This window comes from Pleurodeles waltl, chromosome 6 (assembly GCF_031143425.1).
Source record: "Pleurodeles waltl isolate 20211129_DDA chromosome 6, aPleWal1.hap1.20221129, whole genome shotgun sequence".
NCBI lineage: Eukaryota > Metazoa > Chordata > Amphibia > Caudata > Salamandridae > Pleurodeles > Pleurodeles waltl.
The window spans coordinates 1,443,739,555-1,443,764,862 of NC_090445.1; the positions used below are offsets into that span (position 1 = coordinate 1,443,739,555).

At 44.4% G+C, this 25,308-nt stretch overlaps 1 protein-coding gene across 3 annotated transcripts in view; it reads left to right on the forward strand.

Annotated features, from left to right (window-relative positions):
- Window positions 1-25,308, forward strand: part of ERCC6 (ERCC excision repair 6, chromatin remodeling factor) — a 208,535-nt gene that overhangs the window by 120,637 nt on the left and 62,590 nt on the right. For all 3 annotated transcript variants that reach the window (XM_069240869.1, XM_069240870.1, XM_069240871.1), the window contains exons 13-14: window positions 14,933-15,151; window positions 25,053-25,163. In XM_069240869.1, the coding sequence (XP_069096970.1) occupies window positions 14,933-15,151; window positions 25,053-25,163 (330 nt within the window). The remainder of the gene's footprint in view (window positions 1-14,932; window positions 15,152-25,052; window positions 25,164-25,308) is intronic.

Sequence of the window (25,308 nt, forward strand, 5' to 3'; positions counted from 1 at the left end):
AGTGAAGTAGATTGGAGTGGGGTAGATCATGGTAGAGTGTAGCGGGATATATTTGGGTAGACGGGTTGAGTGGAGTAGAATGGGGTGGAGTGGATTGGGATAGGTTGGAGTGGAGGGGGGTAGATTGGAGTTGAGTGGATAGGAGTTGGGTGGTAGAATGGGGCGTAGTGGATTGGCGTAGAATGGGGTGTAGTTGAGTGGCGCTGGATAGAGTGGTGTGGGATAGATTGTTATGGGGTGGGGTAGATTGGGTGAGGGTGGGGTAGATTGAAGTGGAGTAGACTGAGGTAGATTGGAGTGGGGCAGGTTGGATGAGGTAGATTGGAGTAGGGTGGTTTGGATTGGAGTGGAGTAGGGTAGATTGAAGTGGAATGGGGTGGATTGGGGTGGAGTGGCTTGAATTAGACTGGAGTGGGGTAGATTTGGGTGGCATGTAGATTGGAGTGAAGAGGAGATGGGTAGATTGGGTAGAGTGGAATGGAATGCAGTATATTCAGGTAAAGTGGAGTTGGGTAGATTGGGTGGATTGGAGTATTGTAGATTGAGGTAGAGTGAAGTGGGGTACATTGGGTGGATTGGAGTGGGGGTAGAGTGGGGTGGAGCTGGATACATTGGAGTGGAGTTGAGGCTGGAATGGAGTGTGATAGATTGGAGAAGAATGGAGTGGGGTCGATTGGACTGGAGAGTAGTGGGAAATATTAAGATGGAGTGGGGTAGATTGGGCGTATGAGAGTTGGTAGCTTGAAGTGTGGTCGGTTGAAGAGGGAAGATTGAAGTGGGGTAGATTGGAGTTTGTTAGAGTGGAGTGGTTTGGATTGGGGTGTGGTGTGGTGTGGTGGGGTGGAGTGGGATGGGGTATTGGTTTGGGGTGAGGTTGAGTGAAGTGGGGTAGATTGGATGAAGAGGAGTGGGGTAGATTTGAGTGGCGTGTGGTAGATTAGAGTGGAGTGGTAGATTGTGGTGGAGTGGGGTATATTGGGGTGGAGAGGAGTTGGATAGATTGCAGTGGAATTTGATGTGGATTTGGGTAAATTGGACTGGGTTAGATTGGAGTGGAGTGGAGTGGGGTTCATTGGACTGGGTAAAATCTGGGTATAATCTGGTAGATTGGAGTGGAGTTGGGTACATTAGAGTGGTGTGGGTTGGATTGGGGTATATTAAATTTGAGTGGGGTAGACTGGAGTAGGTTGGAGCCGGTGGGGGAGATTAGGGTGGATTGGGGTGGGGTAGATCGGGTTAGATTGAGTGGTGTGGGATAGATTGGAGTGGGGTAGATTGGATCATAGTGGAATGGATTGGGGTAGATTGGAGTGGGGCAGGGTAGTTTGGAGTGGAGAAGACTGGGGTAGATTGTAGCGCAGTGGAGTGGTGTGGGATAGATTGCAGTACAGTGGAGTGGGATAGACTGAAGTGGGGTAAGTGGAGTGGAGGGGTATAGAGTGGAGTGGCGTGTTATGTCATGAAGTGAGAGGCGTAGAGTGAAGTGGCGTGGATTCGATTGGCAAGGAGTCCGGTAGAGTATCATAGAAAGAAATGGCGTGGCATAGAGTGGAGTGGAATAGTATGGAGGGAGTATGCATGGTCTGGTAGCGCACAGAAATACAGGTTCGATGGCATATGTTGCTGCAGATACACATGTTTGGCACAGTCCGCTGCCTGGTGTTGGGCTCGGAGTATTACAAGTTGTTTTTCTTCGAAGAAGTCTTTTTGGTCACGGGACCGAAGGACTCCTCCCTCCTCGGCTCCATTGCGCATGGGCGTCGACTCCATCTTAGATTGTTTTTTTCCGCTGTCGGGTTCGGACGTATTCCTTTTCGCTCCGTGTTTCGGTTCGGAAAGTTAGTCAGAATCTCGGAAGAAAGCGTCGGTATTGTTCCGTTCGGTATCGGGATAGGTAGGTACATCGACACCGATCATCGGAAGACTTTGGGGTAGTTTCGATCCCCCATCGGGGCCTGGTCGGCCCGACCGCGTGCGACATCGAAGCCGATGGAACGGACCCCGTTTCGTTTCTGCCCAAAATGTCACAGTAAGTATCCTTATACAGATCAGCACTTGGTCTGTAACTTGTGCTTGTCCCCCGAGCACAAGGAGGATACCTGTGAAGCCTGTCGAGCCTTCCGGTCCAGAAAAACACTCCGGGACCGAAGAGCCAGGCGTCAACAAATGGCGTCCACGTCGACAAAACAACGTTTCGACGAGGAAGAGGAAACATTCTCGGTTCCGGAATCAGAATCCGGAGACTCCGACGTCGAACAACAGCAATAAACTGTGAGTAAGACGTCGAAAAGTAAATCCATCGACAAACCGAAAGCCCAGGGGACGCCACTGCCAACAGGCCATGGCTCGACCCATAAAACAGGCGACCCGTCGAAGGCGCCGAAAAAGGGCACGCCCATAGCGAAGACACCCGACTCCGGTCGAGGGACCGCCATGGAGCAACCTCGGAGCCGAGAAAGCGGCTCCGAGAGACAAAAACAAGATACCGGCACCGAAAAACATCGGCACCGAGAATCCATGCCGAAAGGAACAAAAATTCTGTCGGTGCCGAAACCGAAAAAAGATTCTCTCTCGGCGCCGAAAAATACCACGCCTTCATCCTACTCAGAGGAACAAGGAATAAGTGGCCAAATGCACAGATTTGGACAAGAGCTCCAAAGTGTAGAATCGGACTACACACAAATGAGACTGTACATCCAGCACGACACAGGGAAGATATCAACCATTCCCCCAATCATGAGGAAAAGAAGGATCGGACTTCCAAAGGATGACGCACAACCACAAGCCAAAGTGGTTAAAAAAGTCACGCCTCCGCCCTCTCCACCACAGGCATCGCCGGCACAAACACCGCCACAAATGCACTCACCAGCGCAAACTACCATAAGTCATGACGATCAGGATCAAGACGCTTGGGACCTGTATGACACCCCAGTGCCGGACAATGATCCCGAGTCATACCCCACAAAGCCGTCACCGCCAGAGGACAGTACCTCATACTCGCAACTGGTGGCTAGGGCAGCAGAATTCCACAATGTCCAACTGCATTCCGATCCTATAGAGGATGATTTTTTATTTAACACCCTCTCGGCTACACACAGCCAATATCAATGTCTCCCAATGCTACCAGGGATGTTACGGCACGCAAAACAAATTTTTGAAGAGCCCGTAAAATCAAGAGCCATCACCCCAAGGGTGGATAAGAAATACAAACCACCACCCACAGACCCAGTGTTTATTACTTCGCAGTTACCACCTGACTCCGTGGTAGTAGGGGCAGCTCGCAAGAGAGCAAATTCACATACATCTGGCGACGCCCCACCTCCGGACAAAGAAAGCCGAAAATTTGATGCGGCAGGGAAAAGAGTAGCATCACAGGCAGCCAACCAGTGGCGCATCGCAAATTCACAAGCGCTGCTGGCCAGATATGACCGCGCACACTGGGACGAGATGCAACTTCTCATAGACCATCTTCCCCAGGAATACCAAAAAAGGGCGCAGCAAATAGTGGAAGAGGGACAAACGATCTCAAACAATCAAATCCGCTCTTCACTAGACGCAGCCGATACTGCAGCAAGAACAGTCAACACTGCTGTCACCATAAGGAGACACGCTTGGCTACGCACTTCAGGCTTCAAACCTGAAATCCAGCAGGCTGTCCTTAATATGCCCTTCAACGAGAAACAACTTTTTGGCTCTGAAGTGGATACAGCCATTGAAAAACTTAAAAAGGACACAGACACGGCCAAGGCCATGGGCGCACTCTACTCCCCGCAGAGCAGAGGCTCTTTCAGAAAAACTCCATTTAGAGGGGGGTTTCGTGGCCAACCCACAGACACCACCAGCCAACAAACAAGAACCACACCATATCAGGGTTCCTTCCAAAGGGGAGGTTTCAGGGGATATCGGGGGGGTCAATTCCCAAGGAGTAGGGGAAGATTCCAGACTCCAAAAACACCTCCACCTAAACAGTGACTTTCAAGTCACGCAACCCCTTCACTCAACACCAGTGGGGGGAAGACTAAGCCAATTCTACCAATCTTGGCAACAGATTACAACAGACAATTGGGTATTAGCAATAATCCAACATGGCTATTGCATAGAATTCCACAACTTCCCACCAAACATCCCCCCCAAAACACGCAAAATGTCACCACAACATTTAGAACTTTTAGGACTAGAAGTTCAAGCACTACTGCAAAAGGATGCAATAGAGTTAGTACCAGTACAACAAAAAAAACACAGGAGTTTACTCCCTGTACTTTCTAATTCCAAAAAAAGACAAAACATTAAGACCAATATTAGATCTCAGGACACTAAATACCTACATCATATCGGACCATTTTCACATGGTCACACTACAAGACATCATTCCACTGCTCAAACAGCAAGATTACATGACCACATTAGACCTAAAGGATGCGTACTTTCATATACCAATACACCCTTCTCACAGAAAGTACCTACGGTTCGTATTCAAAGGAATACATTACCAATTCAAGGTGTTGCCATTCGGAATAACAACTGCACCAAGAGTGTTCACAAAATGTCTAGCAGTAGTAGCAGCACACATCAGGAGACAACAGATACATGTGTTCCCTTACCTAGACGATTGGCTAATCAAGACCAACACAGTAAAAAAATGCGCAAACGACACCACATTTGTCATACAAACCCTTCACAAACTGGGGTTTTCCATCAACTATACAAAATCACACCTAGAACCGTGTCAAACACAACAATATCTAGGAGCAACCATCAACACATCAAAAGGAATTGCCACTCCAAGTCCACAAAGAGTGCAGGCATTCCACAAGGTAATAAGTGCTATGTTTCCAAACCAAAAGATACAAGCAAAACATGTGCTAAAACTTCTAGGCATGATGTCATCATGCATAGCCATTGTCCCAAACGCAAGACTACACATGCGACCCTTACAACAGTGTCTAGCATCACAATGGTCACAGGCACAGGGTCAACTTCAAAATCTGGTGTTGGTAGACCGCCAAACATACCTCTCGCTTCTATGGTGGAACAGCAAAAATTTAAACAAAGGGCGGACATTTCAAGACCCAGTGCCTCAATACGTTATAACAACAGATGCTTCCATGACAGGGTGGGGAGCACACCTCAATCACCACAGCATTCAAGGACAATGGGATATACACGAAACAAAATTTCATATCAATTACCTAGAACTGTTAGCAGTATTTCTAGCGTTAAAAGCCTTCCAACCCATAATAACACACAAATACATTCTTGTCAAAACAGACAACATGACAACAATGTATTATTTAAACAAACAAGGAGGAACACACTCAACACAATTGTGCCTCCTAACACAAAAAATTTGGCAGTGGGCGATTCACAACAACATTCGCCTAATAGCACAATTTATCCCAGGAATACAAAACCAACTAGCAGACAACCTTTCGCGAGACCACCAACAAGTCCACGAATGGGAAATTCACCCCCAAGTTCTGAACAAGTACTTTCAAATTTGGGGAACACCCCAGATAGATTTGTTCGCAACAAAAGAAAACTCAAAATGCCAAAACTTCGCATCCAGGTACCCACACCGCGAATCACAAGGCAATGCTCTATGGATGAGTTGGTCAGGGATATTTGCGTACGCTTTTCCCCCTCTCCCTCTCCTTCCATATCTAGTAAACAAGTTGAGTCAAAACCAACTCAAACTCATACTAATAGCACCCACATGGGCAAGACAACCTTGGTATACAACTCTACTAGACCTTTCACTAGTACCGCATGTCAAACTACCCAACAGGCCAGATCTGTTAACACAACACAAACAACAGATCAGGCATCCAAACCCAGCATCATTGAATCTGGCAATTTGGCTCCTGAAATCCTAGAATTCGGACACTTAGACCTCACACAAGAATGCATGGAGGTCATAAAACAAGCTAGAAAACCTTCCACTAGACACTGCTATGCATCTAAGTGGAAAAGATTTGTTTACTACTGCCATGCCACTCAAATACAACCATTACATGCCTCTACTAAAGACATAGTAGGATACTTACTACATTTGCAAAAAGCAAATCTCGCTTTTTCATCTATAAAAATACACCTCGCAGCAATATCTGCTTACCTACAAACTACTCATTCATCGTCTCTATTTAGAATACCAGTTATTAAAGCATTCATGGAAGGGCTAAAAAGAATTATACCACCAAGAACACCACCAGTTCCTTCATGGAATCTTAACATCGTCTTAACAAGACTCATGGGTCCACCTTTCGAACCCATGCATTCCTGTGAAATGCAATATCTAACCTGGAAGGTCGCATTTCTCATTGCAATCACATCCCTCAGAAGAGTAAGTGAAATACAGGCATTTACCATACAAGAACCATTTATTCAAATACACAACAATAAAATAGTTCTCAGAACAAATCCAAAATTTCTGCCAAAAGTAATCTCACCATTCCATTTAAATCAAACAGTAGAATTGCCAGTGTTCTTCCCACAACCAAATTCTGTGGCTGAAAGGGCACTACATACATTAGACATCAAAAGAGCATTAATGTATTACATTGACAGAACAAAGCTAATCAGGAAAACAAAACAACTGTTCATAGCTTTTCAAAAACCACACATAGGAAATCCAATCTCTAAACAAGGCATTGCTAGATGGATAGTCAGATGCATTCAAACATGCTATCTTAAAGCCAAAAGAGAATTGCCTATTACACCAAAGGCACACTCAACCAGAAAGAAAGGTGCTACAATGGCCTTTCTAGGAAACATTCCTATGAGCGAAATATGTAAGGCTGCAACCTGGTCTACGCCTCATACGTTTACTAAACACTACTGTGTAGACGTACTAAATGCACAACAAGCTACAGTGGGCCAAGCTGTACTAAGAACATTATTCCAAACTACTTCAACTCCTACAGGCTAAACCACCGCTTTTAGGGGAGGTAACTGCTTTATAGTCTATGCCAAACATGTGTATCTGCAGCAACATATGCCATCGAACTGAAAATGTCACTTACCCAGTGTACATCTGTTCGTGGCATTAGTCGCTGCAGATTCACATGTACCCTCCCACCTCCCCGGGAAGCCTGTAGCCGTTTAGAAGTAGATCATAAATCTTAAACATCTGAACATTTGTAAATAATTATTAGAAACTCTTAACGTACATACATATTCACTCCATTGCATGGGCACTATTTATACCAAACAACTCCATCCTCACCCTCTGCGGGGAAAACAATCTAAGATGGAGTCGACGCCCATGCGCAATGGAGCCGAGGAGGGAGGAGTCCTTCGGTCCCGTGACCAAAAAGACTTCTTCGAAGAAAAACAACTTGTAATACTCCGAGCCCAACACCAGGCAGCGGACTGTGCCAAACATGTGAATCTGCAGCGACTAATGCCACGAACAGATGTACACTGGGTAAGTGACATTTTCATTTTACTGCACACAAACGATAATATGTGCAAATATCATCACCTACCGTATTGATGTGTTTTTGATTATATTCAAATGTTCGGTGGCATGTGTAGCTGCAGATGCACATGCTGTGCATTATCCTGCCATCTGGTATTGGGCTCGGAGTGTTACAAGTTGTTTTTCTTCGAAGAAGTCTTTTCGAGTCACGAGACCGAGTGACTCCTCCCTTTCGGCTCCATTGCGCATGGGTGTTGACTCCATCTTAGATTGTTTTCCTTCCGCCATCGGGTTCGGACGTGTTCCTCTTCGCTCCGTATTTCGAGTCGGGAAAGTTAGCTAAATTATTGAAAATTAGACGGTATTGTTATTGTTCAGTACCGGGTTAGTGTTAGTGTATCGGCACCGACATCAAGAGCGCTCCGGCGGCCCTTCGGGGCTTCCACACTTCATTGAGGCCTGGTTGGCCCGACCACAACCGTCGTCCCAGACTAATGGACCAGGCCCCTTTCCGCTTCTATCCTAAGTGTCATTCGAAGTATCCTTATACAAGCCAGCACCGGGTCTGTAATCTGTGTTTATCACCTGAACACAGGGAGGATACTTGCGAAGCTTGACAAGCGTTTCGATCGAAAAAGATCTTGAGGGATCGACGTGCAAGAAGACTACAAATGGCGTCGAAACCGAAAGAACAACTCGACGTCGGAGAGGAGGAAAGCATCTCCATCCAGGGGACGCACTCGGATGAATCCGAAAGTGAACGACCCTTGACGGTGCAGCGAACAGTGAGTAAACCTGCCCCGTCCAAAACTCACACAAAAACATTTAAGGCCATGGGGACGCCACCCTCCAGCAGGCCATGGATCAACCCACCGAAAGGAAGGTGACCAAACATTGGCACTGAAAAAGGCCAAAGAATTGCCGAAGACTTCCGACTCCGGTCGAGGTTCCGGCACCGAACGATCTCGACACCGAGAGTTCGATTCGCCCAAAGTAAGGAAAATATCTTCGGAAGCAAAAAAGACTGTAACAGAAACCTCAGTACCGAAAAAAGCGTCTTCGGAGCCGAGAAGAAGCTCTTATACAGAAGAGCAAGGACTTTCCAGCCAATTCAAGGAAAGACATAGATTTGAACAGGAGTTAAGTATGGAAGAACGGGACCATACACAAAGGAGGTTATATATCCAGAAAGAGACTGGAAAAATACAAACTTTACCTCCAATCAAATCTAAAAGGAAACTTGCATTTCAGGAGACAGAAATGCAACCTAAGGCAAAAGTGGTTATAGACAAATCTCCACCACCAAGGTTCTCACCACATCCGTCCCCACCACACTCACCACACTGTCACCAGTGGGAACACCCATAATGCAATCACCCACACATACTGGGATGACAAAGGATGATGGTGATGCATGGGACTTATATGATGCACCAGTATCGGATAACAGTCCGGATCGTTATCCAACAAAGCCGTCACCACCAGAAGACAGTACTGCATAAACGCAGGTACTATCCAGGGCAGCTGTGTTCCACAACGTAGCAATGCACACACAGCCAGTGGAGGATGATTTCCCGTTTAACACTTTGGCATCCACCCACGCTTCCTATCAGAGTCTGCCAATGCTCCCGGGCATGCTCAAGCACACGAAACAGGTCTTCCAGGAGCCTGTAAAGGGAAGGGCTATCACGCCTAGAGTTGAGAAGAAGTACAAACCTCCATCCTGTGTTCATAAGGCAACAACTTACACCGGACTCAGTGGTTGTAGGGGCGGCAAGAAAAAGGTCAAACTCTCAATCGTCAGGAGACGATCCACTGCCTGACAAAGCAGAAAATTCAACGCAGCGGGCAAGCGAGTGGCAGCACAAGCAGCCAATCAATGGCGGATTGCAAATTCGCAAGCCCTACTTGCACGCTACAACAGGGCACACTGGGACGAGATGCAACACATCATACAGCACTTGCCCAAGGAACACCAAAAACGTGCCCAACAGGTAGTGGAAGAAGGACAGGCCATATCTAACAACCAGATAAGGTCCGCACTAGACTCAGCAGACACGGCAGCACGAACTGTCAACACTGCGGTAACCATTCGCAGACATGCATGGGTGAGAAGTTCTGGATTCAAGCCAGAGATTCAATAAGCGGTGTTAAATATGCCGTTTAATCAACAACAGTTGTTTGGGCCGGAAGTCGACACAGCCATTGAGAAATTGAAAAAAGACACGGACACGGCTAAAGCCATGGGTGCGCTCTATTCCCCACAAGTGGGAGGCACCTTTAGGAAACCACTATTCAGAGGAGGTTTTCGGCAACAAACATCTGAGCCTTCCACCTCTCAAACCAGACCCACCTATCAGGCACAATACCAAAGGGGAGGGTTTCGTGGTTCCTATAGAGGACAATTCCCAAGAGGAAGGGGAAAGTTCCAAACAACCAAACCAAGCCAGCCCAAACAGTGACTTCAATGTCACAACACCCAAACACTTGTCACCAGTGGGGGGGAGGCTAACCACATACTACCAAAACTGGACACATATTACCACAGACGCATGGGTCCTATCAATCAGCCAACATGGTTATTGCATAGAATTCACAAATTTCCCACTGGATGTGCCACCCAAAAAGCACAATCTGACCCAACAACACTTAGACCTATTACAAATAGAGGTCCAAGCACTACTACAAAAACAAGCAATAGAGCTCGTACCCAATCATCAGAAAGGAACAGGCGTCTAATCACTATATTCCCTGATCCCAAAAAAGGACAAAACGTTAAGACCTATCTTAGATCTCAGAACACTGAATCTCTTCATCAAATCAGATCACTTCCACATGGTAACACTTCAAGACTTAGTTCCCTTGTTAAAAAAGAAGGAATACATGACAACATTGGATCTCAAGGATGCATATTTCCACATACCCATCCATCCTTCTCACAGAAAATACTTAAGGTTTGTAATGCACGGCATACACTATCAATTCAAAGTGCTACCGTTCGGAATAACAACAGCCCCAAGGGTATTCACAAAATGCCTAGCAGTAGTAGCCGCTCACATAAGGAGACAGCACATGCATGTATTCCCATATTTAGACGACTGGCTAATAAAAAGCAACACTCAACAACAGTGTCTTCTTCACACGAAATACGTCCTAGAAACTCTACACAAACTGGGGTTCTCTATAAATTACCAGAAATCACATCTGCAACCATCCCAAATACAACAATACTTGGGAGCAACACTCAACACACAAAGGGCAATTGCCACTCCAAGTCCACAAAGAGTCCAATCGTTCCAAAATGTAAGATCAAGCATACAATCAAACCAACACTACATAGTAAGGTTTGTAATGCAACTTCTAGGCATGATGTCCTCATGCATAGCCATTGTCCCAAATGCAAGATTACACATGCGGCCCTTACAACAGTGCCTAGCAAAACAATGGACACAAGCACAGGGTCAACTTCAAGATCTAGTGTTGATAGACCGCCAAACACACTCCTCGCTTCAATGGTGGAACCCTATAAATTTAAACAAAGGGCGGCCATTCCAAGACCCAGTGCCTCAAGCTGTTATCACAACAGATGCTTCCATGATGGGGTGGGGAGCACACCTCAACAAGCACAGCATACAGGGTCAATGGGACAATCAGCAAAAACAACTTCACATAAATCATTTGGAACTGCTAGTGGTTTTTCTAGCATTAAAAGCATTTCAACCACTGGTAGCCCACAAACACATCCTTGTCAAAACCGACAACATGACAATAATGTATTATCTCAACAAACAAGGGGGGGCACACTCGTCACAACTGTGTCTCTTAGCACAAAAGATTTGGCATTGGGCAATTCACAACCACATTCGCCTAATAGCACAATACATACCAGGCATTCAGAATCAGTTAGCTGACAGTCTCAGTCGAGATCACCAGCAAACTCACAAATGGGAAATACATCCCCAGATCCTACAGGATCACTTCCACCGTTGGAGAACACCAAACATAGACCTATTCGCAACAAAAGAAAACGCAAAATGCCAAACCTTCGCGTCCAGGTACCCACAGCCTCAATCCAAGGGCAATGCACTATGGATCAGTTGGTCAGGGATATTTGCTTACGCTTTTCCCCCTCTCCCACTCATTCCTTATCTGGTCAACAAACTAAGTCAAAACAAACTCAAACTAATACTCGTAGCACCAACCTGGGCTCGCCAACCGTGGTACACAACACTGTTGGACTTATCAGTAGTACCCCACATCAAATTACCAAACTTACCAGATCTGTTAACACAACACAAACAACAGATCAGACACCCGAATCCAGCATCGCTCAATCTAGCAATCTGGCTCCTGAAGTCTTAGAATTCTGACATTTAAATCTTACACAAGAGTGTATGGAGGTCATTAAACAAGCGAGAAAACCTACAACAAGACATAGTTACGCAAACAAATGGAAAAGATTTGTTTGCTACTGCCACACTAATCAAATTCAACCACTACATGCCTCCACAAAGGACATTGTAAGCTATTTATTACACTTACAAAAGTCTAATCTAGCATTCTCTTCCATTAAAATCCATCTCATTGCAATATCTGCCTATCTGCAGATTACACATACATCACTTTTTAGAATCCCAGTCATTAATTAAGCATTTATGGAGGGACTAAAAAGAATCATACCGCCAAGGACACCACCAGTACCTTCGTAGAACCTTAATATTCTATTAACACGACTCATGGGCCCACCATTCGAACCCATGCATTCTTGTCAAATGCAATATCTGACTTGGAAAGTAGCCTTTCTAATTGCTATCACATCAATTAGAAGAGTAAGTGAAATACAAGCATTTACTATTCAAGAACCCTTTATACAAATACATAAACATAAAATGGTTCTCCGTACCAATCCAAAATTCTTACCAAAGGTCATATCACCATTCCACCTAAAACAAACTGTGGAACTCCCAGTCTTCTTTCCGCAACCAGACTCAGTAGCCGAAAGAGCCTTGCATACATTAGACATAAAAAAAGAGCACTAATGTATTACATTGACAGAACGAAACAATTTCGTAAAACAAAACAATTGTTTTTAGCTTTCCTAAACCCACATGCAGGTAATCCTATATCCAAACAAGGCATCGCCAGATGGATAGTTAAATGTATTCAAACTTACTATATTATAGCAAAAATAGAATTACCTATTACACCAAGAGCACATTCCACTAGAAAGAAAGGCGCCACAATGGCTTTTCTTGGGAATATACCTATGACAGTAATTTGTAAGGCAGCCACCTGGTCTACGCCTCATACATTTACTAAGCATTACTGTGTAGATGTGTTAGCAAAGCAACAAGCCACAGTAGGACAGGCTGTATTAAGAACATTATTTCAGACAACTTCAACTCCTACAGGCTAAACCACCGCTTTTTGGGGAGATTACTGCTTGGTAGTCTATGCACAGCATGTGTATCTGCAGCTACACATGCCACCGAACGGAAAATGTCACTTGCCCAGTGTACATCTGTTCGTGGCATGATACGCTGCAGATTCACATGCGCTCTCCCACTTCCCCGGGAGCCTGTAGCCGTTTTTAGTTGAATGAAAATTATAAATATGTAAATAAATATTATTTTAATAGACATTAGGTACATACATAACTACTCCATTGCATGGGCACCTCTAGTATACTCACAACCCCTACCTCACCCTCTGCGGGGAAAACAATCTAAAATGGAGTTGACGCCCATGCGCAATGGACCCGAAAGGGAGGAGTCACTCGGTGTCGTGACTCGAAAAGACTTCTTCGAAGAAAAACAACTTGTAACACTCCGAGCCCAACACTAGATGGCAGGATAATGCACAGCATGTGAATCTGCAGCGTCTCATGCCACAAACAGATGTACACTGGGTAAGTGACATTTTCCATTTGTTGCCACCACACTTCGGAATTAGAAAAAAGTGCTTCTTTTGACCAAATTCTGAAACGTAAGCACAGTAAAAAAAATTTGATGTGTGCTATAAAAAGAAGTTTTACACCCCATCCTCAAACATGGATACTCAGCATGATTGTAACATAAATCCTCTCACTTTGACGACAGAGAAAGAAAATTAAACACCAAGGTCCCTCAGAAAAGAGAGCTTGACATTTGATCTATGTGTTTGAATGCACGGCAAATGTGACAAGATAAGAACAAGATGTAAAGGCCTGTTTATAAAACGGGAGTTCGTGGAAGAATACAGTAAACAAGGTTTGGGAAACGAGAGGGATGAACTCAAGCTGGACAGTTTTAAAGCAAATAAAGCCAGGAAATAGTTAGCAAAAAAATGTGAGCTACAAACCACAAAACCAATGGCAAGCAATGAGCAGAATGCATTCCTAGGTCAGCTTCCTGAATGTCCCCAAGATGTCCTTAGCAACCCAGACAGCTGCGCTGTCTGCTAGGGTTTGATCTTAAGAGAGATAAAGAATGAGAATCATAAAAGCAGGGATGTGAGCATAAAATAAAAGTGTTTGGTTGAGCAGGATAGAGATTGAGGTAAAAGCAGAAGGGAAGTGAGCGATTTAAAGGTTGAAGCCAAATGGAAACTGGAAGATGTAGAAGTGGAAGGTAGACAGAGATACAGATGGTGCTGAGAAGAGAAGATGTAGAAATTACCTTAAGAGCCTGTCTCATATGGTAATAGCACATAGCAGCTCTACATTGTAATTATGCCAAGGTGCAAGGCTACTTTTACTCCGGCTGCCTACCTTTCTTTCTCCCCAAAATCTCCCCAGGTTTCTCCTCTGATTATTCCCCCTGCACCATTGACCGTTTGTGTTTTAACGGCATCTTACTTTCCCTCCCTTGAAAACTGAGGCTTGCTCATGCCTTTGGTTGGGAGGGAGAGGGGAAGCTGACAGTCAGCATGGGTTTCGATTTGGTTGAGGTTTCTATATCTTGGTTAAATCTCTTGAGGATGGAGTGTGAAGCTTCTTGGGGAGAAAATAGAACATAGCTGTACATGTGCAGTGGGAGGAGAATTTACTTCAAATGCAATCCTTTTGCTACTTCTGGAAGCATCAACAACCACGTTGGGGGCCAGCGGGGATCAAATCTTGCACCGCTTGATGTTATGATTCAATTTTGTGAAAGGGCTGGTACAACCACTCATTGGAATGCTGAGCCCTAAAAAAATAATAATAATAATTAAATTATTTTGGGCCAAGACTTCAGAACATACATCATTGAATAGTTTTCTTTTCACTGTTGATGGAAAGTTTCAATAAAAATGGCATAGCGCAGTCATATTATTATGCCAGCACGTATGTAAATATTCTTGCCCATATTGTGCCATAAATAGGCATGGAGTCCTCCAATAAATATCTTAATGCCCGCTTTCATACTCTTTTCTTATTCCCTCAACCCCTTTCTGTTCTTTTCTTTAGCTTTCCTTCTCTTTATTTATGGTGTCCTGCCTTTCTGGTTTCTCTTCCCTTCTCCCACTCACTGTTTTATATTATTTATATTATTCTAGGTTTTTCCTGGGCTCATCGCCTTGAGAAAGATATGCAACCATCCTGACCTCTACTCTGGTGGCCCCAAGATCCTTAAAGGAGTACCTGATGAGGACCTAGAAGAAGCAGATCATTTTGGGTACTGGAAGCGTTCTGGGAAGATGATCGTAGTAGAGTCCTTGTTAAGCATTTGGCATAAGCAAGACCATCGGGTTCTGCTGTTTTCTCAATCAAGACAGGTATGAGCTCAGTTCAGGTGCCTCTAGCACATGCACAACACCACAGAAACAGACAGTTCTGACCGTTGGAACTCCTTTCACATCATTCTCAATACCAGGATCAATGCACCACTCACATAAATGTAATTGATGGCGTGTGTTGCTGTAGCTAGACATGCTCTGCATTCAACTGGAACGTAGTATTGGTTCCGGATATGTAATTTGTTTTTCTTCATAGAAGTCTCTCGAGTCACGAGGCAAAGTGACTCTTCCTCTCGGTAATATTGCGAATGGGCCTCGACTCCATTGCTATTTTTTTTTCTTTCCGCCATCGGGTTCGGATGTGTTTTTTGGTGTGCCGGTTCGAGACAGTTTTCGGGCTCCCTTCGGTTCGTCGGTATTGTTTTCATTGTTTTAGTTTGCGTTCCACCATCGTCTTTCGAAAATAAAAGCAATCCTTCAGTCGCTCATTTGGCTTCCTCCAGTTGCGGCCTTCGGGACTCGCCCTTTTGGGCCTGGTTTCTCATCTTATCTGCTTTTACCAACGATGCGCTGCTAACGGACCAAACTCTATTTCGATTCTACCCCAGCTGCTATGCGAAATACCTCCATCGGGTTTGCAACCTGTGCCAGTCTCCCGACCTCAGTGAAGAAAACTGTGAGGCCTGTCGTTCTTTTCAATCAAAGAAAACATTGCTGGACCGTCTGGCACATCGGAGAGCGATGCAGTACAAAGACCTGAAAGAGACACCCAACATCTTCGGCCAACAAGATGTCAAACAGGCAGAGGAAGAACTGCACGAGGCCCCTCAACAGAGGAAGAGGCCCTTTCCGTACTGGACTCCGAATCAGACTCCAAAATAGAGTTCGGCCTACAGACGCAGGGCCTTCATTCAGGAGAGCGCACAGTGAGTACCTATGCACCTGTCCGGCCCAGCAAGAGATGTTCAGTTCTGACCAAAATTACGGCTTCTGGGTCACCAATGCCGACATGCCATGGTAGGCACTGAACGTCTGCTAAGGATGCCCCCCTTTGGCACCGAAAGGCAAGCCGAAACCTTCTGCTGCCGCATTGCGCTGACCAACCTCAGTGCCGAGCCGACAATCTGCCTCATCGACTCCGAGCACCTCGGCTGCTTCGGTGCCAAAACAAAGATCAAGTTCAGCACTGAAACCATCCATTTCGACACCAGAACCAATCCTCGAGACCATGAAGGAGAGGCTTGATCCGAAGCTGAAGAACATACACATTTAGCCTTCTACTGGCTGGATTTTGGCAAAGGGAGTGCAGATTACACTCTTAGTGATATAGGAGATCTCACTCTAGTTGGCTCGCCACAGTCTTACGCTGGGGATCAGGGGGAGGGGTGTGTGAAAATGATCAGTAGCCCAGAGGTCCATGGGATATTTATGACACTGCCCCACCCCTCCTGGCAGGATAATGCCTGAGACCTATACTCAGGTAAGCCCTCCTCCCCCCCTCGGAAGAGGCAACATCCTTCCAGGAGGCCATCGACAATGACTTCTTCTTTGGGACCCTCTCTTCTACTCTTAGGGCATGCCAATTATCTGCCCATGCTAAAGGAGATGCTCCGTCAGTCAGATGAAATCTTTAAAGATCTGGTGCGGGCACGCATAATTACACCAAGAAATACAAAGCTGTAACATCAGACCCGCTTTACATCAAGGGCCAACTCTTCCCAGACTCTCTGGTGGGATGTAATGCCCGTAAGAAGGCTAATTCTCATTCATCAGCAGATGACTCTCCACAGACCTAGTCTAAACTCATTGATGCTTCGAGGAAAAGGGTGGCAGCACAGGCAGCCAACCATTGGAGAATTGCCAACACCCAGGGGTTTTTGGCGAGGTACGACAGGGCCCATTGGGACAAAATGGAGGAACTCCTTGAACATCTCCCTGAGGAGTACAAAAAGAGGCCACCCAATTGTCCAGGAGCATAAACTAATCTCAAACAAGTCAAACAGGTGTGCCCTCGACTCAGCGTACACAGCTACCAGGGGTATAAATACAAGCATATTGTTGGGATGACATGCTAAGCTACGCATATCTGGCACACTCCCTACAGTTTTGCAGTATGCATCTTTTCTAGATTCACATGCTGTGCATCATTTCCTCATCTAGTTGTTGGGTCCAGATTTTCTACTATTTTCCCAAATTGTTTGGTCCATCTTCTCTTTCTACGTTTGTTGGTGGGCGTTGGCGGAACCTCCATTTGTTGTCCCCTTTCTTCCGGATGGCTCCGGTGAAGACAAAGCCCCGAAAAACCTTGAGTTGTCGAAAAATGGAAAGTCTAAGAAAGCAGATTCCTTGTTGAAGGGTTCAGACTGACAATCAAGCCATCGAGGCTCACAGTCTATACAGACACCAAAAGAAACTTCGGCGTTGAAAAGAAAACTGTTGCCGACCAGTGCTGAAGACCAGGCCGTCCAAATTGAAAATGAAAGGAAAGCGGCTCGAACACAAAAAGGCTGTGCTAATTAAAAAAAAGAGTGTGTTCGACAAAAGTCTGAAGAGTATTCGTATCCCACAAAAACTTCGACATCGCATGAGCGTTTCAAGTCAGAAGTCAAGGAAATTCGACCTCCTTACATGCCTGAGCCTCCAGAGGAAGAGGAAGAGTTGTATTATGATGAGGAAGAGGACCAAGGTTATGTTCAACCTTGTAAAGAAGGAGAATATGGGGAGTGCCAATGGGAGGACCTGGAAGGAGACTCACCTGAGGAGAATGTTGAAGCCATCACCTCCAGATGACACTGGAATGTGCAATTTAGTTATGCAGAATGCAGCTGAGAAGTTTAACGTGCAGTTGGAGGAGGACAAACCACAGTCTTGTTTTCTTTTTAAAACACTGTTATCAATACAGATAAGAACTCAATATCTGCCTATGCCTCCTAGTGTTTCGGACCAGGGCAGGGAAGCATGTAAAGAGCCAGCATCATGTAGCGCATTCACTCCTAGAAGAAAGAAAAAATATAAGTTCTTGTCAAAAGATCCTCAATACATAAAAGGCACTGTCCCAGCAGACTCTTACTACTTCAGTGACAAGGAAAAGGCGAATATCCCCTCGACATCAGGGCCAACCCCAGATAAAAAGAGCAAGAAGATGGAGCTCATGGGCCGTAGGATGGAGCGCAGTGTAGCAAACCAGTTCCAGTGCTCTACTCAAAAAGCACAAACACCAGCACTGGGATGAAATATCGGAACTAATGAAGCACCTTCCTGACCAATATTGAAAGAGGACAGCACATCTGGTGGAGAGTGGCAAAATTATTGCCAGTACATGTCTAAAATCGACCCTGGATGCAGCTGCCACATAAAGTAGACCGCTAATAATGGTAGTTACCCTAAGACCCCATTCAATGGTCAGCAGTTATTTGGTAACTCTGTGGGCAAATGTTTGAATCAGTTAAAAAGAGACCATGGAAAGTCAATCTCAATGGGAGCTTTACAGTTTTGAGGAGGATTTCGAACAGGACCCTTTCCCACAAGGAGACCATGTTCTAAGAGTACTCACCAGAGTTTTCAGTGTAACACAGAAACAACAACATCGCAACTGAATTGGCAATACCACTAACAAGGGAACTATTCCTTTATGGGGAAAGTCCGAGCCAGAGGACACTGTACAAGAGGAGGATCAACCCCCGCAAGCAGGTGACTGCACTGCAGCACTATACAGAGTTTCCAAAAGTCAAACACACAAAGATTCAAAGTTCCATCACTTTTCACCATTCAGAGGAAGAATAAAAATGTTTCTCCAGGAGTGGAAGAAGATAACTTCAGACAAATGGTGCTAAAAATGGTACAATTTGGATTGCATATAATTAATAAAATACCCACCACCAAGGGGGGGCAAATAAAAAGATACATTCAAGGAAGAGACTCCAAAAGGAGATAGAAGAATTGCTAACAAAGCAAGGTATAGAACTAGTACCGAAACAAGAAATCGACAGGGGAAATTATTCAACAAATTTACTAATTCATAAAGTGGATGGATCACTAAGGCCAATTTTAGACTTCTGATATAGCAACAAATTCATAAAAAGACAAATATTAAAGATGACAACTTTAATTCCAAAGGCTAGGACCTTGAATTGGTAATGTTTTCCCCTTACTGCATAACTCAGATACTTCTTGTGTTTTGCATTCATTTGTATGTGCAAGTATGAGTCTTTTAAATCTATAGTCGCCAAGTAATCCCCTTTCTGAAGTTGAGGAATAACTTATTCCTCAACTTCAGAAAGGGGATTACTTGGCGACTATAGATTTAAAAGACTCATACTTGCACATACAAATGAATGCAAAACACAAGAAGTATCTGAGTTATGCAGTAAGGGGAAAACATTACCAATTCAAGGTCCTAGCCTTTGGAATAAAATCAACATCAAAAGTGTTCACACAGTGCCTAGCTGTGACAGCAGCACATCTCAGAAGGGGGTATACTTGTGTATCCATACCTAGATGATTGGTTAGTATAAGCGCACTCTTAACAAAAATGCAAGCAGGAAGTTTTAAGGGTGATGAAAACTCTTCACACTCTGGGTTTTTCATTGAACATAAAGAAGTCATCTCCAGAAGTGGAACAGGAGAGGTTGTTCTTGGTAGCAAGATTAAATTCCATTGAAGAGAAAGCATCTCCCTCCCAAGTCTCTTTTGGAGGAAACTCTCCGTTACTGGAAGGGACAATCTCTGACAGCAAGGACTGTGCAGAAGTTATGAGGAAAGATGACAACATGCATTTCTTTAATAATACCTTATGTGAGACTGCATATGAGACCAAACCAGGAATGGCATCAGAATCATTGGTGTCAGGCAACGGGGAGTTGGGAGAATCTAATCGTTGTCATGCAGAAGGTTCAGAAAGAAATGGCATCGTTCGGCAGGGGAAACATTACTCGGGGAAGGCTATTTTTGCTACCAACTCCTTTAGTAAAAAATAACCACAGACGCTTCACATTTGTGATGGGAAGCTCACATGGGCTCGCTGAGATTAGAGGAGTCAGGAACAATCAGGATGCGATACAACACATAAATTGGCTGGAGTTAAAAATTGCCTTTCTTGCCATGAAGGCGTTTCAGAGGCAAATTCAGGAAAAGATGATTTTAATACAGTCAACACAGCAACAGTGTTTTACATCTAAACAAACAGGGAGGGACTTAATCCCCGCCCCTCTCAAATTAAGCTCAACAAATATGGATTTGGGCAATTCAAAGAAACCTAGACATTCAAGTGAAGGAGAATTGTGAGGCAGACAAATTAAGCTGACAGGCTTCATGCTTGCACAAATTGGAGCTAAACCACAAGGTAGTACAAGACATTTTCAAACAAGTATTTGCAATGCAATGATTCTTGTGTTCGCTCGAGTTAGAGCTATTAGCGTTGTAAATTCCTAACTGGACTTTTCTTGCCATGTAAATTGAAAATGAAAAGTAAATCAGTTGACAGAAGCAAGCTGATTCAAAGCACCACTGCCGCCATGATTGTGAGCGCAAGAGTTATTGGCTCCCTCCGTGAATATCTAGAAAGGATCGCGGCTGTGATGAAAGGCAAAGTGAAACCGAAGGAGGGGCCATTACACACTGTAAAAGGAGGAAGCGTGACTAATGTGATGGCCAACAAAAATGTTCACTCCATAAACTTGCCTGTGAGAGGGAACTCTGCACACAAAGGAGGGTCATTTCACAAAATGCACCAATAAAAATGAAGCATTTAAAACAAGCACAACAAATAGCAAGAGTGGGCATGGTTTAAAGCCCACAGAGAGATTACAACAGGCCAGAGCGCTGGTGCCTCAACCCTAAAAATGGGGAACACCGTCAATAGACCTGTTTGCAACGCCCCTTGAAACACAAAGGGGGTCATTATGACCCTGGCGGTCAGTGGTAACATGGCGAACATCCACGAACACACAAACATACCCCCCCCACACACACACACACACACAACACCCCTCTCCCCTGTCGGAGACCCGACTTGCCTGTAGTCAGAGGGTCCTCCGGCAGGAGATGGGGCGCTGCTGCCACCTGCGGTCTACTGGCGTGGCGCTATCCGCCACCATGGCCATAGCCGGATTTCCGCTGTCCTTCTGGCTGAAATCCGACTGTGGTCATAATACGGCGGACGGCTGGTAGCCGCAGCAACGATCTTTTGGCAGCTGTCGCCATGGCCGTAGGCCGTTTTTACCTCCAATGTTATAATGAGGGCCAAAATGCCAAAACTTTGCATCCAGGCAACCACACCCTCAATCTTGTGGGAAATGCCCTTTCGATAAACTGGTCAGGGTCATTTGCATACACTTTTCCACCAGTACCACTGTTACACACAGTCATCACAAATACAAGAGGAGCTACATTACACTGATTCTAGTCGTGCCTCAATGGGCCAGACAAATGTGTTACTCAGATATAGTACAATTGGTTCAAGGGAATTATCTGTCTCTACCAAGTAAACATGCTCTGCTGCCAATGGAAAACCGAAAAATACTGCACCCAGAAACCAGAATATTTCAAATTAACAGCACGGCTGCTGAAGATTTAGAATTTGGTCACATGAAGTTGCCAGAAGATACAATGGCAATACTAAGAGAGGCTAGAAAGCCAATAACAAGAGAATGTTATAGGGCAAAATGGAAAGATTAACACTTTAGTGTGTAAGAAATAAATTAAACACGAGGATCAGAAAAGAGAAGACAATTTTAAAATATTTAACACATCTGTTACAAGAGGGGCTGATTTATGCTTCCTTGAGTGTTCATCTGGCCACTATAGTGGCTTACACAAGAGGTCAAATGGGAACAAGCCTCTTCACAGACCTGGGCGGATAAGGTTTTTAGAAGGAGCTCAGAGGATAGCACCTTCAAGGAGGGTCCCAGCACCAACTTAGAATCTAAATTTGGTTCTCATACAACTCATGTTTGAGTCTTTACACAAGCAACTTTGCAAATGTAAACAATGAAAACTGCTTTTTTTCTAGTAGCGATAACATCCTTACGCAGGGTCAGTGAGTTACAGGCTCTCATGATACATGAGCCTTATTTTCAAATTCACAAAGACAGAATTGTCATGAGAACAGATCCGCATTTCATACGAAAGGTGATTACACAGTTTCATATTAATCAATCCATTCAAATTCCCAGTTTCTTTCAAAATCCAAAAAAACAATAGGAAAGGACTCTACACACTTTTGATGCAAAGCGTTGCATCATGTATTACATTGAAAGAACTCAACAATTATTTTTCGCATTCACAAAAAACTAACAGGAGGAGCAGTGTCAAGGTACACTATTGCAAGATGGATTGCTCCATTGATTAAATTATGCCACTCAAATATAGGGGAAGCATTGCATAGGGCACTAAGAGCACACTCAACACAGAAGAAAGGAGCTACCACTGCCTTTATGTCAAACACCCCTTTACAAGAAATATGCATGGCAGCAACTTGGACACCAATGCACACCTTTACAGAAAATTATTGCAAGTTCAAGTGGGTCAAAGGGGATTAACGCATCTATTTATAAGCCAATACCCATCTTCATCCCAGCCACCACAGTAGTAGTAACTGCTTTATAAACTCAATGCACAGCATGTGATTCCAGAAAAGATTCACACTGCAAAACATAAAGTTTCTTACCTGTAGCTGTAGTTTTGCACCTTGAAGATTTTCTGGATTCACAAGCGACCCTCCTTCCTCCACCTTGAAGATGGGGAAGACAGAAAAAGAAAAAAATAATCTTGAGATGGCAAATGAGGATGGAGGCATCCTGAGGACGTGAGGCAACATCACAAGGAGACACCAAATGGAGGTTCCGTCAATGCCCATCAACAAACAAAGGTAGAAAGAGAAGATGGACCGAACAATTTGGGAAAATAGTAGAAAATCCAGACCCAATCACTATAGATGGCAGAATAATGCAAAGTATAGGAATCCATAAAATCTTCAAGCTGCAAAAATACACCTACAGGTAAGAAACTTTACGTTATCACACCTATCTTTGACGATTTGTAGTTAGGCAGTACATCACAACATTCACCTGTTAGCAGAACACCTCCCAGGGAAGGACAGCGACTTTGACAACCTCCTCAGCATGATGCAGCAACAAGTGGGAACTCTAGCCCGAGTCCTCCTCCCATAATTCTGCAAGTGGGGGTTTCCACAGATAGAGCTCTTCGCAACTGCAAACTATGCAAAATGCCCAGACTTCGCCTCCAGGCTTCCACACCCACTATCCAAGGGCAGTGCTCTATGGATGAACTGGTCAGGGATGTTTGCCTACACTTTTCCACCTCTCCCTCGTCTTGCATTTGTGGTTGGGAAGCTCAAGCAAATGTCTCTCACCCTCATTCTGATAGATCCCACTTGGGCTCGACAACCATGGTTCACCACACTACTCGAGCTTTCAATAGTGCCACAAGAGAAGCGTCCCCTCAACCCGGATCTTATCTCTCAGAATCATAGAGAAGTCAAGCACCCAAATCCAAAGGTGTTCAACCTTGTGATTTGGCTCATGAGGTCATAGAATTTGGTTATCTGAAGCTCCCAACATAATGTATGACCATTCTCAAAGAAGCCTATAAACTCCTATCCAGAGCATGTTATGATGATAAACGGAAAAGATTTGTCTTACGCTGCTGTGGTAAACTGACATTTATCATTGTACATTCATGGAAGACCTGAAAAGAGTAATTCTACCCAGGGTTCCCCCAGCACCTGCTTGATATCTCGACATTGTACTCATCAAACTTATGGGTCCACCATTTAAACCCTTTCATAACTGCCCTCTCCAATTCTTATCTTAAAAAGTAGCTTTCTTAGTCTACAGGTGTCAGTGAGCCCCAGGCATTAACCTTGGAAGAACCTGTCTTCCAATTATACTGAGATAGGTTAGTCCTTCGAACTAACCCAAACTTTCTTCCAGGGTAATTGCTGTTTTCCACCGAAATCAGTCAGTTATTACCCGTTTTCTTTCTGAAATCTGTTTCAGTTGCAGAATGGGCCCTTTGAACACTAGATGTTAAAAGAGCTTTAATGTATTATATTGACAGAACTAAAGAGTTTTCGTGAAACCAAGCAACTCTTTAACAGTTTTTGCTCCCTCACGTAAGAAAGACCATATCAGAATCAAGTATTTCTAGATGGATAATTAAATGCATTCAGACATGCTGGAATAACTTTGCCCTCACCTCCTAGAGCACACTTTACCCGCAAGATAGGAGCACCTATGGCTTTCCTGGGCAATATACCAATAGCTGAGATTTGTAAAGCAGCTACATGGTCAACTCCACACACTTTCACTAAACATTTCTCTGTGGATTTATCAGCAAGCCAACAAGCAAATGTAGGGCAGGCAGTGCTACGTACCCTTTTCTAAACAACTTCAACACCCACTTGTTAGCCACTGCGTTATGGAGTGCACTGCTTTATAGTCTATGCAGACCATGTGTATCTGCAGCCACGCATGCCATTGAACATATTATGTTACTTACCCTGTAAGCATCAGTTCATGGCATGTAGTGCTGTAGGTTCACATCCACCGGCCCTCCTCCGCGGACACCTGTGGACGTTGTAGTACCTATTTATACTGTCATATGCATGGACATCTCTTTACTAACACTTACTCACACTTCATTCTCACTCGACTGCAGGGAAACAATCTAACAATGGAGTTGATGCCATGTTCATTATCACAGAGAGGAGGAGTCACTTTGCCTCATGACTCGAGAGACTTCTTTGAAAGAAAAACAACTTGCACACTTCCGGACTCAACACTAGATCTCAGGAGTATGCAGAGCATGTGAATCTACAGCATACATGCCACAAACAGATGCTTATAGGGTAAGTAACATAATCCTTTCCAGGAGAATGGAGGAGCCTTCATGTTATAATGATTCTGTTTTTCCTCTTTAGATGTTGCAGATTCTTGAATTTTTTCTCACTGATCGCAATTACACTTATCTCAAAATGGATGGCAACACAACAATATCGTCCAGACAGCCTTTAATAGCTAGATTCAACCAGGTGAGTTACAAGATTGTCCATGGTTCCTTTTATAAAATGATTATTCTGCAGCTTCTTAATCACATTTTTTTTTATTTGCATTCTCTTTAAGTGGAAGGTTTGAAACACCTTTAATGTTCAGTACTAATTTTTGTAAGTCCATCAA